The 19,080-nt window shown below is 34.6% G+C and overlaps 1 protein-coding gene across 5 annotated transcripts in view; it reads left to right on the plus strand.

Moving 5' to 3' along the window:
* TUSC3 (tumor suppressor candidate 3) overlaps nucleotides 1-18,754 on the plus strand; it is a 194,689-nt gene extending 175,935 nt beyond the window's left edge. For 2 of the 5 annotated variants that reach the window (XR_002340155.1, XM_021078325.1), the window contains 3 exons: nucleotides 88-162; nucleotides 3,649-3,739; nucleotides 16,757-18,754. Coding sequence is in view for 4 of the 5 variants with exons in the window: in XM_021078325.1 (XP_020933984.1) it covers nucleotides 88-162; nucleotides 3,649-3,739; nucleotides 16,757-16,772 (182 nt within the window). In the remaining variant the exon portion in view is untranslated. Of the gene's footprint in view, nucleotides 1-87; nucleotides 163-3,648; nucleotides 3,740-4,488; nucleotides 9,937-10,320; nucleotides 10,384-16,737 lie in introns of those variants that run through there. The other 3 variants (XM_021078324.1, XM_021078326.1, XM_021078323.1) reach the window with 3 other exon arrangements.

Raw genomic sequence — 19,080 nt, forward strand, 5'->3', positions numbered from 1 at the left:
GGGACAGAACACCCCGTGTTCAGATCCAGAAAAATTAATAGATTTTATTTGCATATATTTCTACTGTTTCCTTGACAACTACTATAGACGCTGCTATCACCATGGGGATGGTTCTTCTAAATGAAGCGGCAACATCCAAAGGAGATGTTGGAAAAAGACGAAGTAAGTCTCTGTGTTGGTGTTTTTGTAGTTGTTTTAGTGTTAAGCTTCATTTAAATCAAATGGGAAATATATAAAAGTCCTCTGTAAGCAAACTTCTAAAGAAATGTCCTGGTTTGAAGACAGCTGTGGTGTTTCTTACTTTTTTCTCTTTCTTGGTTGTGTGTGTAAATACTTAAAAATACATTTCTTCCAAAATGGGACTGGGTGATTTCTATGGAATTGGGTATAAATAAGAGCTGTTATTCACTCTTGTCAAAGGTGCTCTGACTCATCGCATCTGGAATGGTAGTCACTCTAGTTAGTCTACCCTACAGGAACAGGGGAAAATTCTGTGTGCAGAGTCTTTAAAGATCTTATTGGCAAGTGCTGTGTTCCCTATGCCACCCGAATCAGGTAGCACTCTAAGACTGACAGAGAAGTTTTTTTGCATGGTCTTGTATCCTGAAACATTATAACACCTTCCAATTACCTCCAAACATGCTTTTACCAACATTTAGAAAGGGGGCATCTCATGATACCATCTTCTCCAGGGTCTTTGCCTTTTGCAATGATAGTCCAAGATTTACAAGTCTACCAAGTTCCAGCATTATGTCTAAAGCAAATCAACTGCTTTATACTTTGACAGGACTCTGTGCTTTCAGGGAGTTGCAGAAAAAGAATACATTTTTAACATATTTTTGGCAGGAAAAGGGAAACATTTTCTGCCCAGGGGAATATAGGTTAGAAAAGGACAGAGAGCCTTACATTCACTATTTCCTGCCACAGACATTTTTATAATTAATTTCAAATCCCTATGTGAATATGTGATTATGCCTCCACAAACCTAAGATTTTCCTCAACATACCCTGCATTTCTGCATCCTTTTTAAAACCCAGAATTTATGTATGAGGTGCATAGGCATCTGGGAAAGACTCATAATTATTAAAAATTTTTAAATAAAAATCCAGACTTATTTTCTTTATTTTAGCTAGGGTGACCTGTATTTAAGTCAGTCATACTGACTTGTAAATACTTAGATATCTTAAGTGTCAAAATGTTTGGGATGGAATATATATTTTAGTCTACACTTTGTTTTCCCATAATGCCAACTATACACTGTTGTAAAGAAACTACAGAAGAATTACCTTGTTTAGTTAAGCATTGGTTAGAACATCTTATGATTTATCTTTTGAATGTGATTTCCTAGGGACTGACAAATATTTATAAGGACAAATTATGTGGTTATGTATCATGTATCTTGTTATATTAAAGTAGTAAGAAAAGTAGTACTTGCTTAATCTCACATCTAAGATAGTGAGTTTATAAAACCACTGCTTCTAATTTCTGCCTTGGTAGAGGTAGAGAATATATATCTACATATATATGTATAAAATCACTCCAACCCCCACCCACTGCCAGTTTGTTTATACGTGTGTGTGTGAGAGAGAGACAGAGACAGAAAGACCGAGAGAGTTGGGGAATGGGAAACACTTTAAAATTATTCCCTTTTGATTCTAGTGTGATTTTTATTTTTGATATAATACAAATATTGTGTTTATTATTGCCCAGGTCAGAATGCTTCTGTGTGGTTAGAGCATTTTCTTCTTCCAAGTGTGTTATCTTGTACGGGCTGCAGTGGTTTGGTTGGTAATTACTAACCCCTCTCTCCATTCCTCTTCCTTCCCCCCGACCAAGTGCTTGAGTAGCAGTATTTTGTTCCACTGCATGGAATCAAGTAAACATATTCCGTTTTACTTGATCACATACTTTGAGGCTCATTTCCTACTGAGCACAATCAAATGAGGCTACTAAAAGCAGCAAAAGGAATGAAAAGAGTGCTTTATTCAGTGTCTGAAAACAGAGAGGAAAGAAGTATCTGATAAAAATACCAAATACAGGGAGTGTAAAGTAAAGCATCATGTAATTAATTCTCAATTTAGTAAGATTGTTGTAAGCAAAGGGCTGTGTCTAGGGCCTGGTGTCTGTCATACTTGGATATTCCACAATTTAAGAAAAAACAGGGGTTTCTCATTTTGCACCATTCAGCAATTTGTTTCTTACTTTATTTTCTGCCAATCTTCATTTGAAGTTCAACTGAGTGAAGTGTCACAATTGAATGCTATTATGTACTTATGACTTATCCCAATTTGTTCTCAAAACTGAAAGAATGATATTCATATAGCCTTGAAGGAAGATTTATTTTTTACCTTATTTTGACAATGCCATACTCCCTGATTTCCAATATTGTAATTAAACATGGTCTAATTTATATGCTAGAATAATTTCTAAAAATTGTATTTCATCACATAGAAGCATATAGAACTGTTTAATTTTCTTTTTTTTCTGTCTTAGTGTATTTAATCTCTTCTCTCTTGTTTTCCCCTTTATTTTATAATTAATTATTTTAGTTATTTCAGTGGTTTTAAAGAATTCCCTGAACCTAATAAAAGGATGCAATTATTGTGCGCATGCTCTATTCTTAAGAAATGTTTAGATATTTCTTACTAAGGAACCAATTTCTACTTAATTACAAAACAGATTTAAGTAAATTTCAATTTTTCTAAGTATACCTATGTTTTCTTTTATTCTAAATACCTGCATTTAATAGGCTCAGATTTTTAGCATTCACATTTTATAAACATCTTTGTATTTATTTTATTAATAGCAGTCTATCTTAATTAAAAATCCAGTATATATTTGCATATATTTCTATGATATATATTTTATAGTCATCTACTTTAAAATCTTCCTAACCATAAATGAAAGGAAAAGAAAAAAAAAATCCTTATTTTCAACTTGCCTTGAACAAAGTGCTGTTGAAAACCTAGACCCTAGCCTAGCACATTCTGCAGTAACATATCCTTGAGGTCCTTTGTAAAACCAACAGAAGTACCTTGACACTACTACCAGCTATTTAAGGGGTTTTCTCCTTTTACTGTGACAGAGTTTGTATTTTCTCTCTCACCAAACTTTTGTTCCCAGCCTTTGGTGCGTCTGCTTGAACTATTATTTCTAAGTAACATGCTTCTATAGAGGCAGTACTTTTAGCCAATAATCTAAAATTGCATTCCTTTGTAATAAATATTGCATGGCATCTGAAAAGAATAAAATTATATTGCTCAATTTAGTAATGCAAATGTCTCTGCTAATATAGCCAGTACTTCATAATGCAGGGGCTAATAATCTTGTTTGTGGCTTATCGCATATTTTGTTGTGTCTTGTTTTGATCCCTCTGGGGGCATTTTAGTACTTGTAGGAATTCTGTAAGAGAAGAGAACCACCAGAAGACTTAGATCAGTCACATTTGTTGTTTTCATACTCCAAATAGTACATTTTCATTGAGAAGAATATGGAAAATAATGATTGTCTGGTTTGTTGTACCTGTATGTGCCATGAACTATAACACGTAAGTATACTGTAATTAATTGAATGCATTTAAAAAATATATAAACATTTGGATTGCATGTGTCTAGACACTAATGGTGATTTTATTTTGTCTCTTTCCAGTCATTTGTCTAGTGGGATTAGGCCTGGTGGTCTTCTTCTTCAGTTTTCTACTTTCAATATTTCGTTCCAAGTACCATGGCTATCCTTACAGGTAATATCGTTATACTAATGTGAATCTTTTCATTTTTACCTAAGAAGTAGAATGTCAGTGGTTAATGTGTGTTTATCATTAATATAAAGTAGTTAACTTATTTGCCAAATGGTTTTCAACTCTGCTCTTGCTTAAGCAAGTTTTTGAGCACCTACCATGTGTTCAGCATGGACCATATAAAGGAGATATAAGGCCTGCCCCAGTTCCCAAGCATGATATAGTTTCACTTTAAAGATATATGTATGTGTACATATGTAATACACATATAACATGTAACAAAATAGGTTCTAAACTTTGTGCAGTGTATCAAAACTGATTCTTCTCTTAGGTTGCCTATCCATCATGATTTTTACTTCATTTACAAATTTTTTGCTCATAAAATCTGTTCATTGTATAATAAACTGCATCATCGTCATTGGAACTCTGCAAAGTTTTAGCTTTTTCACATGAGAAAAGCCAACTTGAAGAGGAAAATTAAATGATGAAGTCATTTCTGGTCAGTAGAAATGGTCATAATGAAAATCTTGTAAGATTTTCAGCAACGTTTCCATAATCGGGGACAGGAAGCTGTTGAAAATTTACTCCAAAATGATGTTATTATAACCAAATTATACTTTTAATGGAGCAAAATACAACCGATGTGCCAGATTATATTTGTTTAAGTCACGAATTAGGTATAGGTTCATTTTTTGACCACCTTCCTCTCAGCTCCTCTCAAAGAATAAATATTCCACTTTCTGTTTCTCTAGGGAGTCCTAATTGCTGACCCCATCCTCCTTTCTAAGGAACAAGTAAAAGTCCTGTATTTCCTTTCTCAGAGATTTTGGAAACTCTTTCTGCTGAGAAAATAGAACTAGTGGTATGTTGATAGAAAATAAAATCTCATACCTTACATTCTTTACACATATGAAATGAGCAATTATTTTAAAAGAAAGTTTCTATATTGTGCAGCAACACGTAGTCTTACATGGGACACACAAGTACTCTCATGACAAAGAGACCTGATTATGATTGATCATGGAAGAGTCAGACTCCTTGTCCCCAGCTCTTTATTTTGACGTATGAACAGAGGTCCATTTGCATTCTCTTCTTCCCAAACTCAAAAGTAAATATACTACTAAAGAAATGGAAGAAATGTGAGAAATGTATCAGATCTGAGCATTAAAGGGACCATCTGCCTTTAATCCAGCCTGCAGTGCAAGTGAATTTTTAAAAAACATTAGTTCTGAGGGAAAAAGAGTAGTAAAACAGACAAGTCAAGTCTCACAGTTTTTCTGTTTTATTCTTGATATCGGCCAGCTAATTTTGGTTTAGAAACTATAAAATCAGACTAACCAAATCTAAGATTCAATGTACCCAAGAAAAATGAAGTTTATATTTTTCTTTTTCCCCCCTATCCTGATAATGAGAATCTCAGTGCAGATGCTTAGAGTCTTAATTTGGCTTGCATGTGTTCTATTAATGGAATCTGTAAAATAGTTTTTATTCAGGCTGCCAAACACACTTAAAAATTAATTCATTTCACTCTACAGCATTTACAATGTCAAGGAAGGTATCTATTTCTATAAAAGAGGAAGGGACGTTGTGAGGTTCTTAAGACTTACTTAGTTGACAGTCAGAAAATGGGGAAAGGTTAAGAGCAAATTCCATCTTTCCCTGTATATCAAAGCCCCTAATCAAACAAGAATATCATTCCCTATCTATACTGTTCTGACAGAATGATTAGAAAAAGTTTAGTTTTTACTCATTCCATAGAACAGTGTTACAGTTGACAGCACTATTTTTATGACATCAAGAGTTTTAAGTTTGTACTGTTTTCCCAAGGAGTAGTTGTCATTTAGTAGGTACAACTCTAGTCCTCTGGTTCTTAACCAGGAGTGGACATGTAAATCACTGGCAAACTTTTCAAATATGTGTTCTAGGCCTCCCCCTAGATATTCATAGTAAGCATTCTGAACCAGAGTCTGTGCTTATTTTCTTTATCAGCACCAACCATTCTTACTATGTAACCAGTCCACTCCCTTGTCAAGGCCCCACCAGGCGAAAGAAACAGTGAGTCTGCTGGCCTCATGGGTTCGAAATGAAGATGAAATCTCTTGTAAGAAATCGAATGGAAATCACACCTGGGAGTGGTTTATAAATATGAAATTTGACATAGTTCAGACAAAAACCTGTAAGAAGGAGCTGCCAAGAAACAGAATCAGAACAGAGCATAGCAAAAAAAAAACCTGCAGAAACTAGATATGTTAGAAAAAGCACAACATGCCATTACAGAAAAGTGAGGGCAGGATCCTTGCTGTGGCCTCTTGCAAACTCCGTCATTTGCTGTGCTGTTGCAGGCCTTAGCAACCCAGCTCTTCCACTGCCCAATTTAAGTGATTCTTTTAATCATCTCTTCCTCTATCACTTTTAAAGCTTTCTCGTAATTCTCTTGAGCCCATGAGAACTTTTATTTGTATCTGCTTTTCTGCATTTTCTTTTCCATGGATATAGTGGTGCCTTATTCATCAGTTTCCATAGATCCTTCTAGCACTTCTAGGTCATACCTCCAACCATTCCCAATCAAATTCTCTTGCTTTATCAGGTTGATAAAGGATATGTGTTCCCTCCATTGAATTTTCATCATCCCTCTGAGCTAACAAAATGTGGTATTATAGGGGAACATTATGAACAAAAAAAAAAAAAAATACCAACTTTGCCTTTGAAAATTTTTATTCTCATTTCAGTCCAATATGTGGATATATGTCACAGTTACATTAGTGATCATAGACGCTGTTTTGGGGTTTGTTTTTAATCCATTGCATCATTTTCCTTCAGAATAAGGGTTGTTTCTCAGAAATTTTTACCAGTTCTTTTATAAATGACTATGTTAGTAAGTAGATGATTAACATCAAGAGCAACTGTTTCAAAAAAAAAAAAAAAAAGAGAGTATATACCAGAGTTTTAGATAAAGCCTGAGATAAGTTCTAAAAACCTGGCAGTATAATTAAAAAAAAAAAAAAAGTTTCCAACTAATTCACTGAACAAAAAAAAAAAAAACAAACAAACAAACAAAAAAAACGTGGTGAGAAAAGCCCAAGTGAGAGAGGGAAAAATGAAAGAAAGAATGAGAGAAATAACTTTAGAAGAGTTGAAAAATGAGATTTAATAAATAGAGACCTTTTCCCACTGATAATCCCATAGGAGAGGCTTGGTCCGTTATGAACATTGTACACCTTCTGAAGGAACACTTTGCATTCCCAGAAACAAGTATCAGTGGCAGCAGCATAATAGTATTTGAAGAAAAAAACCTAAACAAACATTGTTTATAGTGGATAAAGATAGTTTGTAGGATATAAGATACTAGACACCATCATGACAATGAGAGGAAAAGTATTCTGTATTCCAGAAGGTATGTCCTGGCCTGAGTACTGAGAAGACACCGTGGCTGTCCATCTTTAAAGAGAGTCCCTACTGTAATGGATCATAAACCCTGGTGACCGAACTAAATCAAGTCAATCACTTATGCCAGGCATACATGAAGTCAGCCTACAAAAAACAAAAAGAAAAAACAAAAACAAAGCAAAAATACTTTCTCAACCAAGACCATATCCTTGACTTTGAGATGAGCTGCCAGAATATGCAATTTTCTTTTAAAAAGAATGGAAAAACTCCCCAATTCTACCTACTTTATGTAGTACCTGTGCTTTGGTTAAGACCTGACATACCCCTTAGTGAAAATGCACATTTGAACATAACACCATTTACTAATTGAAAAATGCCTTTAGCCAGGGGCTTTAGCTCCAATGCCAAAGTACTGTCTTGGGCATCTTGGCCTTTTGTGGCCTTCAATGTCTCTTTAAAGTTTCCTGAATTATAAGTTTTGAACCAAGAAATATTATTTATACATAGAACTATGTCCAGAATTATTTTTCAATTATTTCCTCACAATTTTGCTTTCTTTCTAATCTCCAATTTTATTTCTTCTATATGGAATGAGTTTTGATTTTTCATTTTTATTTTAATCTTAAGCCTCATAAAATATTAAATATTTCTGGGCTTCTTACTTGCTCAGTACTTCACACTGCTATTTTTTGGTTGTTGATCTGTGTACTTGCTGAAAGGAATAAATGTCTGTGTTACATGTTTATGCTATTTCTTTAACTCTCTCCTTATTTCTTAGTAGTAGTTTAAGGGTTGTTTTTTTTTTTCCTACACTATCAACATGTTTCATGCCATGCTAAATTCTCCCATATCATTTTTTAAGTTTCAGTAAGCAGATTTCCCTGATATACTTGTTACTAGCTCTGTGACTTTGGGAAAGTTAAAACTTTTCTAAACCTTGGTTTTCTCATTTGTAAATGGGAAATATTTACATACTTCGACATTTGTAGAGATTACATGATATAAATCACTTAGCACCTTGCCTAGTACTTAGTAAGTGGCACATAGTATTGCTCAAATATTTGATGCTAATTATCATCAATCCTGATATATTATTTTAAATTTTAATGTATGTAGTGACGTTTATTTTATTATAATGATTTTTATTTTTTCCATCATAGCTGGTTTACAGTGTTCTGTCATCTTTCTACTGTATTTTAATTTTTTCTAAGCAGGATTTTTTAATGCTGAAGATTAATAACTTTTTTATGTTTACATGATTCAGTCGGGAAGGAACAGATTTTTCCCTGAATCTGTTGATGAACTTAATTTTAAGGGATTCAAGAGTCCAATTATCAGTGAAATATCAGGACTATCAGAATTTGATCTAATTGCCATCTAAGCTGTAGTTCGTAAGAAGAAATTTTATTCCATTGGTACCTCTGAATTTATTTTATGTATTAAAGATTCATTTTAGGGCATGTTCCATTTTCTAAGAAGAGCAAAGTGCTACTGGTCATGCATGAGAGTCTTTCCTTATGCGTAATTACTTTCCCACTGTTTCCCATTGACACACTTTGACTCAAAATTTTTTCAAAAAATTTCTGTAAAAATATTTCACTCTTCAGTCTCTACTTTAGGAGGAAGATAGCCTTAAGTATTCTCTACTAATTCTATCACTTTGCTTTCTGTTTACAACCCTTTAGTTGTCTTAGAAAGGTAGAGCGGTATAATGGAAAAATATTTAGAATCACGAGACCTGAGTTCAAATCCAATGTATCATTTTTGTGTTAAGAACTCTGGCTCTGTAGTCACATGGATCCAAGTTTGGGTCTCCCACCCTCTCTTCACTAACTTTGGACATGGAGTTATTTAACTTCTGAGTCTCATTTTTCCTCAACCCTAAAGAGTGTTTTTTATGAACATGGGTAACTAAATTTTATTAAGCCTGTCTCTTCATCTGTAAATTTGATACAATTAATACCTAGCTCAGAATGTTGGAGGGCATAAGTTATATAATCAATTCGCTGTGCCCAAATGTAGTGGATTCTCAATTAGGAAAAAAAAAAGTAATTACCTGCTTCCAGTACTGGCCACTTTAGCACTTGGCTATTCAGTAGCACCTTACAACATTACATTTTTCATTAAGTATTCATATGTAACTTTTATGTTTTAAAATTCCTTTCGTCCTAGAATATCATAAGGTATTTTAGAGGAAGTCCTTGAAAATACCTTTTTTATATCTCCAAAGTGCTGTGCACATGGTAGGTGCTTATCATATATTTTTAATTGAATATATTTACTCAAAAACACTTTTTATTTATTCCTTATTTAAAAGCAACAGGAACAATTAAGATTAAAACATAGTGGAGAGAAGAATATTGGTTTGCCACATGGCACAACTCCAGAAGATGGAATTCACATCACCTGACACCCTATGGAGTTGTTGGGTTGTTCCACACCTTAAAGGGTTGTGTGGTATGTGGAAATATTATTCCAGAAACCTGAGCTCTAAAGATACTTAATTACAACCTCAAATTAATCCTGAGTTGGCTGGCATAAAAAAAATATATATATATATATATATATATATATATATTATATGTGTGTGTGTATATATATATATATATGTATATTAAGCTTACAATGGACATAGAAACTATCCTCCATTGTCTTAAAAAAATACTTGTAATTCATGACATCTTGATAGATGATTAAAAAAATGGATTGATGGGAAAGTATAGAATAATCACTAGATGTGAAAAGACACTCCTAACGAATTTTGAGAAAAGTATGCTAGTGAACAAGCAAAGCAAGGCAAAAAAAAAAAAAAACCCAGGATGTAGAGTATGTGGCAATAGCACATTCATTTCTACATCTTACTTAGATGTAGATAACAAGTACAGTCTTGAGCTATACAAATAGAAGGTACAGAAACGGTCTGGTGATCAACCCACAATTTGTATCACTGATGAGAATTTCACTGGGATTGCCTTTCTCATGCTGAGTTCCAGCTTTGAAGAATGACATAGAGGACCCAAGACTTAGAGATGATTCAGAGAAGAGCTGGAGTGTCATAGTGGCACCACTGTCTGCCCATGTGTTACCTAGATGAAGAATACAGCGCTAAGTCTTGTAATACTATTGCACATATGGAAATCGTATCTTAAGGACTATTTTTTCCATATTGTTGTATTTCACTGTGGTGTATTGGAAAGTGATCTGGACTTTGAGTGAGAAGATGTGATTTGGACCATGGCAGTTTAAAACTGTAACCGCAGGCAAGTCTTTTAATCTTCTCTGAGCCTCAGTTTCCCTCATCTTTTAGATAACAACTGTAATACTGACCTCATAAGTAAGACAAGTTATAGCAAAGTATTGTTTTACAAATGCAAGATAACCATGAGATCACATATTCCAGTCTTATGTCATTGTACTTAGCTGCTACAGGGACAAATCCTCAAGATAAAAATTTCCAGCGAGAGACTTTGATCCACAGAATTAACCACCGACAAACACAGCATGTTCTTTAAATACTGATATTCCTATAAATGCATATACCCACCACTTCAGACAAAATACAATTCTATGTGGTTACTTCTGTTTTATTACCTTAGGGATGAAAGCAGAACCAAAGAATTGACAGAAATATATTTAATTCTACTGAGGAAAAATGTAGTGAAATCCCTTTTCCCATTAAAAAACAATATAAACCTTAACATTCAGAATAAAAAATACAAGTCTTCTAAACACATACTGATTGTTTTAATCACATTTGATAATTCAGAAGTAGATACTTGGGACATATATAAATTCAAAGTAATTTTTGTAGAAAACTCAGAATTTAGTGTTTGTGATCCGACATTGTATATTCCAGCTTCCGAAACCTTGGAACACATGGTCTGAACAGAGACACACGGCAGAGGAAGCTCTAGGAAGTTATTTCCATTGTGCTAATACAACGTGCTTACTCTGGCAGCAACTCCACCATTTAGCCACCTACTGAAAGCAGGGAAGGTTGTAAGAAGCTCCTGTGATATCTAAGTTTTATTCTTTACTTCTCCCCTGACCTTACCCCACATACTAGCTTTATTGTTCTTTCTCCCCCAGACCTAGTCTCCCTGTCTCTGACCAAGCCTAGGTATTAATAGGAAGAGCTTGGATGACATTACTATGTGCCTCCTCTGTAGGCTGTGTAGAGAGGCTGTCTTAGCAGTAGTAGGACGTGCCAGCTCTTACCTGCCTAACTATGGATATAGAAAGGCATCTGCTCCCAAAGATCCTCTTCCTAATTCCTAATAAAGTCCTGAATCTCTTTAGGCCTCTGTTTTAGATCATGTACTTTAGACTGAAAGACTTTTCGGGGTTAGGTCATTTTCTATTACAAACAAGAGAGCCCCAGGTTTTTTGGCTGAAGAGGCCTGGCTGACAATTGTAATGTGCTTCTCCCTTGTACCCCCTCTGAACACTTGTGAATACAAGGGTTAGAAAATCCTGGGAGTTCCTGCTGGGGTTCAGCAGTAACAAACCCAACCAGTATCTATGAGGACACAGGTTCTATCCCTGTGCCGCTCAGTGGGTTAAGGATCTGGGGTTGCTGTGAGCTGTGGTGTACAGTGTGTTTAAAAAAAAAAAAAAAAAATACTCCAGGGAGCAGTTACAGTAATTAATTCAAGAGAAGTCAGAAGAAAACAACTGTTTGGTGCCTGTTCAGATATTTCATAAGAAAAAGAACAAACATGTTTTATTTGTAACATGGGGCTCCAGTGGTCACTAGTAAATAAATTCAGACATATCTTCTCCTTCTGCCACTCACAGAACCTTTCCAGGACAGACATTTGTTAACCAGCTCCTTTTTGACATGTTATGCCCTGGATTTTTTAACATGACACTCTTGTACCTTCCTTTTAGATTATTTCTTAGTTGCAAAATACATGTCAATTCCTGACCTTTCTCCTGATATCTAGAACCAGATCTCATCACCACATTACCACCTTACCCTCAACTCTAAAGCCAAGCTCACCTCTGCTCCAAACCTGTGTCTCCTCTTCTGCCCATTTTCCCAAAACGCATTACCCCCACAGTTATACAGGATAGAAACCTTGGAGTCACTTTGGCCTCTATCACTTTCTATTTCCACTACTGTGGTCTTAAATTATGTACATAGTATCTTTTTTGAACTGCCACCTAACCTCCTAATTTATCTTCCTATCTATAGTCATTATCTTAGATAAGCTATCACTTATTCTAGAGTAATGTAGAACTGTTGTAACACCTGCACAGATTATGCTGCTGCTTCATCAGAATCCACTAATGGCTAACCAGAAAGAAGGAAAAGTTAATACCTGTTCCTTCTACGAGATATAAAGCACCTGAAGAAAATAAAATGTTTCATAATTCCAACACTTGGGATATCAATGTCAACAGTTTGGCTTGTATATATTTTGAACCTATGAAGGATTATGCCATGCATATTTTATAAACTGCTTTTTTTCTTTTGTACATTATGAGCATATTTCAGTACCATTAGCTACTCTTCAGTATGACTTTCCTAGCTACACAATAAATCACCTCCAAAAATTCTGTAAAGTTTGGTTCCATCTGTTTCCTCATATAATACAGGCTTCACTGTAGCCTGTGATTTAGCTCAAGGCCAGCAACTACTGCCTGTGGGCCAAAGCTAGCCCACTGCCAGTTTTATTTGTGCCACATAAACTAAGAATGGTTTTCACAATTTTAAATCATTGAGGGGGCAGGGGGAGGGAAGCCAGGAATGCTGTAACATGTGAATTATATAAAATTCGAATTTCTGTACCCATGAATAAAGTTTTATTGGCCCACGTCAGATTCATCTGCTTGTATGTTATCTCTAGCTGCTTTTGCACTAGAGCAACTCAGTATGGAGGTTTCAACTGAGAACTATGGCCCACATTGTTTAAAATACTTCCTTTCTGGCCTTTCACAGCAAGTGTGCCCACCCCTGGTTTAGCCGTAACAAGCACAACACCATGTACTCTCATGGTCTGTCTGTCTTCAATCAGCTCCTTTAGCTTAGCCTATTACCCCTTCATTTCACTAGTTTTCACATTCAGTGTTTTCCTCTCTTTGCTTGTGTAAATTGCTGTATCACTTTGACCTGCCATCATCATATCAGGTAAGTTACTGTGTTATACCTAACAGTACCCAGGTCCTTCTCGCCTCTAGAAAGGAAACGTAATGGCCATGGCTCTCAGTCATTCCTTTTCTTGCCACACCCTTCTATTCATAATATTCTTCTATACAACTATGACCAGTAAGCCTCTGTTGAGTACTGACTGGAGCTGACTTTTGCAGACCCTCATTTAGAGAAAATAGCTTCTGCTTTAAATAATGTTTTTCTAGAAAAACTTGATTTCAAATAATAAACTTGCTTATGAACTTTTGGAACATCACTCCCCAGCAAGTCAAGGACTGCATTTTTATCTATATCCTGAATATTTGTTATGGAGAGAGAGCAATTATGAGAGCCAAACCTAAAGAGAGAAGTGTGTTGAGATCTTCATCCCATCCCTTCTTTGTATACACAAGGTGCCTCTGGATCTCTGATGTACTTTAAGCAATAATCAAGTTATACATACAGACTTGCAGGAAATAGCTGCATCCCTTGAGACTAAGAGATGGGGGACCTTCTGGTTCTGTAACTCTGTGGACATTTCACTACCCTTGCCAAGTAGCCTTCATCTTATTCTGCTCCCTGCGTTAGAGTTGAGCATGCATGTACTCACCTGAGAATAAGCCAGCCGCAGGAGTCCCTGTTGCGCACACCACCAGTAACTGTACTGAGATTCATTCATGACGGAGTAGAGACAAGTCTAGTCACAAGTTGACTGTGACCCCGAACACAGCTTCTCCACATGACTACAACATTGAAAAAATATTCCAAAGAATAAGAATATATTCAGTTTTTCTTATTCAGCTATTTTTCGGTATGATACAGAAGCATCTTATGTGTTTTTATAAGCCTTATTAGGAAAGACTTATCCAAACCATGTTAGAAGCATGAATCTCTGAGAACCATTAAGTGATACATCAACATTACTAGCCAGGTAAATGTGAAAAGAGAAAAAAATATGTCAGACCCTGATAAATAGAAATGAGGATACTTATTTCTTGAGTGATGAAATCAGTGTAAAACATTCAGACTAGGACACACTTTGAACATTTATATAATGAAAATAAAAATCAAACATGAACTATTGAGTGATTACCTACAGAGTAACAGTTCACAGTTTTCTATGAAACATTTTAACAAAACATTCGACACTTCTCTGTTCCTCAAGTGTTTCCAGTATCTTGAACAAATGCTTATAGCTATTTATCAAAAAGGTTTTAAATATAAAATAGGTAGTATTCCACTAGATATATCCTTTATTGTATACAGTTAATAGATGGATCAGTTCAAGATTAAGATTTCTCATCTCATAATAATTCGTAACTCATTTCAGAATAATAAAGTATTTCCTTTTAGAAAGGTCACTGGCATAAACAAATAACTTGGCAACCAGGGATTCTTCGTCTATTTCAATATTAATAGAAAGGTCCTTTTACTTTGTGAAAATAGCGATGTATGAAAGTCATAGAACCATTTTAATCTTTCCAGCACCAAGAAGTAAGGAAGTATAAAATGATCATAAAGGGTTATATTACTCTTCTTGCTTTTATGGTATAGCAATATTTTTAGCAGTACTTAAAGGTAATTTTTGGTATTCCATAACTTGAAATGTTCTGACTGCCCCTTACATAAAAGCAAAGAAATTAGGAATTCTCAGTTTTAAGCTATAATTTTTTCAACTTTACAGTTTTAAATCTTTTATGATCAAGTGTTCTTTTTTCATTAACACTCATTTTTCAGTTAGCTTTATCTTCAGGACAATCTTATAGCTGAAGACAGAGAACAAAGTGTCTATCTAAATGTGACATACATATCTGCTCTGCCATCAGTGTTGTCAAGGATTCCATGGATTGAACAGCAACCATCTTAATGCTCTGAGGAATTTTCCCACTGACACTCTTCTTCATGACAGTGTTACCTTAGCAGTACTTAAGTCATATCCTGTCATCTCAAAAAAACGGAAGTGGTGTCTTGTTGCATCTACATATCAGCACATCATTTCTATCTTTTAACTTAATAGTTCCTCAGAAAGAGTGGTAAAAGTTTGGTTTTGGAGTTCCCATTGTGACTCAGTGGTTAACATACCCGACCAGTATCCATGAGGACGTGGGTTTGATCCCTGGCCTCAGTGTGTTAAGGATCTGGCATTGCCTTGAGCTACGGTGTAGGTTGCAGACGTGGCTCAGATCCTACATTATGTGGCTGTGGCACAGGCCAGAAGCTACAGCTCTGATTTGACCCCTAGTCTGGGAACCTCCATATGCCGCAGGCATAGCCCTAAAAAGACAAATGACCAAAAAAAAAAAAAAAAGTTTGGTTTTGCATAGGTATTATTTAATATAAATTATAGATAATATATTATATATGTATAAATATTTTATATAATTTTTTTTTAGCCATGCCTCCAGCATGTGGAAGTTCGAGGGCCAGAGATCGAACCTGTGCCACAGCAGCAACCCAAGCCCCCGCAGTGATAACACTGGTCCTTTAACTCACTGAGCCACCAGAGAACTCCTAATGTTTTATATTTACATATCTATTTACTTTTAGCATACAGTGTCACCAGGATTATAAGGTATTGTTAGCACTGGAAAGAACTTTGAAAACCATCCAAAACAAGTGTTCTGTTCACCAATGAGGAAACCGAGATTCAGAAAAACAAAGTAATATATATATGCCTAAAATATAAATTAAACATCTAAATATTAAACTTATTAGTTTGAACAGTTTTCCAACTACGTGGATTTTCAGCTATAGTAACCATTAATTTCATTTTTGTTTTAACATTTAATTAAAAATGAGTTTGGTTGTCCTAAAGTTACAGTGGGAAGACTAAAAAAAAAAAAAAAAAAAAAATCTTGCTGCAGGTTAGCAGAAGGTACAAATAACAAAAGCTCAGTGCATGTTCTTTAAAGTGACAATTTAATAAACTTAAATTTCTGTTCATACATTAAAAGTTGTGCTTAGGTAAGTTAGAGAAGGTAAAAAGTTACCTTTTACTTTTATTTTCTATATGTACAAACATCTATTTGTATAATTTCATCAGAATCTGATGACACTTTTATTATGACTTATGATACATTCTTTTAAATCAGGTGTTTAGTTATTTTAAATTAAATTATAGATTAAATAATGAGAAAAAATATTTTGTTTAGGACATTGAAATGACCCACTCAAAATATCTGTTTCATTTCAATCCATTTCCTCTTTTTCCCATACCTTGTCAGTTTAAACCAGTGGTCTAGCTAACACTGAGAATGGCTCACCAAAATTATGCAGACTTAAACACCACAAGTTCAAGTTCCTGTCAGCATCTTCTTCCTGACCTACCTGATCCAAAGGGAACTAATTCAGAGAAAGTGCCCCAATATAAAAATTAGAATGATGTGAATTAATACACCTATGGCATTTTAATTTTATATTTACATGTACTAATTTAAAGTGGAATAAAAAAACATATGTGTTTTCCTTATTTTCAGCACAGAATTTTCTTTCTCTTTCAGCTTTTTAATTAAATGAAGCCAAGTGGGATTTGCATAAAGTGAATGTTTACCGTGAAGATAAAGTGTTCCTGACATACTAGTTTGAATTCCTGAGTTCATTTCCTTGCCGATTGTGATAATCCAGCTTAGTCTTGTATCATTTTTTTAAACGTGAGTTTTCCTAGTAAACTTAATTTATAGAAGTGGATGGTTACATTTAATATGGAAATAACGAACTGTTGAAGTGTTTCTCAAGCATATTCTATTCAGTGTGTGCTGTAAAATTGAAATAAATGATAATGTAATCATGAATTCATGTTTTAAAACTGTTCACTCACTAGTAAAGAAAACTCCAGTGTTAGTAAAGGAAAACTGTGAAATGTATCTTCAACAACTTGGGGTTGTATAGAGATGAGGTGTATGCATGAAAATATGTCATGTACTGAAAAATTATACTTAACTGCAGCTTCAGTATAAATGTGTATGGTTACAAAAAGCGTTTTGTTCTTATTAATCTTATTTAGATAAAGGAGATAGGACAGGTAATGGGATGAATAGCGCTTGGATGTCCACCCAGGGAAATAGAGGTTTTCCCTAGGATGTAAATCTAAAGCAAACATGACTACAAACAAGACACCATGCCTCAAGGCATCAGGCAACACAAGCAACACACCAGAACTAGGAATTCATTCTTCTCCAATTTTACAAGTGTCGCCCAAGAATCCAGATATATAACCACAAAACTAACCCTTGATGGACATTTTCCCCTTATGTTATATGGAAGAAGCTTTGCCATCGAATCTCTATTCCCTGGATCTAGATAGAGATTAATTATCCTAATATGAGTGAGTGACTCAATGAAGCTTTCTTGAAAACCAACTATATAAGTATAACCATAACTATGCCTGCATTTCCTCTTTCAATTTATAAAAAGCTTTCCTATCCATTATGGTATTTTTTCCTCACAACAACTCTGTAAATTAGACGGGCATTCAGACAGGAAATGTAAATTTTTCTGACTTATTTAAGTACTGGAAGCTGAAAGCCAAAAAGAAAAAAATAGAGCTTGTAACTCTGCTTTCAAACTCTCAGACCTGAATTTTTATTTTCTGTGGTGCTACCTAAAGAAACACAGTTATTTATTCAGCTCAGTAAACTTCTTTTTTAGGCTTTTGTAGTCTAATTTTCATTAAGTTCCGACTAATAGACCATGGAGAACTTTGCTGGTTGAGAGTTCCAGCTATGTAGTCTCAAGACAGGAACCAGGACCCGCTGCATCTCCCTGTTTTGTACCGTGGAATTCAATGATGAATGGGAAGTTAAAAGCCTGGAGGGGCAAAGGAAGTTAAATCCCAGGGCAGTATTGTGAGAGCAGGAAGAAAGCTATTTTGTCAAAACATTCATATATTTGGCAAAAACTACAAAGTAATTCTGAACTATGTTAACCGTACCACATAGTCCCAAAATCTATTATTAAAAATCACATAATTCCCCTAGTTCCTGTTCAAAGATTGATAAATTCAGTATTGGAATGGCTTTTATGGAAAAGCAATCAGTGATCTTAGCAAACTGTTTAAAGCCTATGTCTAGATAGCATTTTACCTGTAAATCTTAAACCATTAAGTATTCTAATATTTTCTAAAATTTATTCAGAACAAACATTAAAATTGGGAGTTTGAGGCCAAATTTTTACATTGAGTAAGTGTTTCTTTAGTAATTATAGTTACTTTTGTTTGTCCCTTAAAGCTCGGAATTCCTATTAACACACACCTAAGAGCTCTATGAAGCCTTTTCATGTTTAATCATGACCAGAGTCAGTTCTCAGACACAGTGACCTAGGTAAGGAGAACTTCCCAATCCCAGATTAGTAAAAAATATCTAGCTTATATTATGTAATTTTCTCTGAACATTAAGTAATGCCAATTATGAAAAGAATTTTTTTTCCAGAATTTTGGTTTAAAAACCTATTGCTTCTCTATAGACAGTTATTGCATTAGGAAAAGAGAAAAAAAAAAAAAAGAAAGAAAAAGAAAACTACCTCAAAGTCATTACTAGAAAGTGCTGCAGGCAAAACTACAAAGGGTGACTCAAACGAAGTTTGCTTTCAGAATGTAACATATGGCATGTCACATACAAAATATGCTATTACTTTTGCCAGCTAATTTAAATTGAAAAATGTATTTGTATTTGGAATGTTATATCTTACAATGTCACTTCAACCTGACTCACTGTATTGAAAACTCCTTAAAAACATATATTTAACAAGCTCCAGTTAAAATAAGAATTACTTTCCTACTCAGTTGGAGTTAAAAATCTTAAAATTTTATCTAAAGGAGTACAATTCC

Source organism: Sus scrofa, chromosome 17 (assembly GCF_000003025.6).
Source record: "Sus scrofa isolate TJ Tabasco breed Duroc chromosome 17, Sscrofa11.1, whole genome shotgun sequence".
Taxonomy (NCBI): Eukaryota; Metazoa; Chordata; class Mammalia; order Artiodactyla; family Suidae; genus Sus; species Sus scrofa.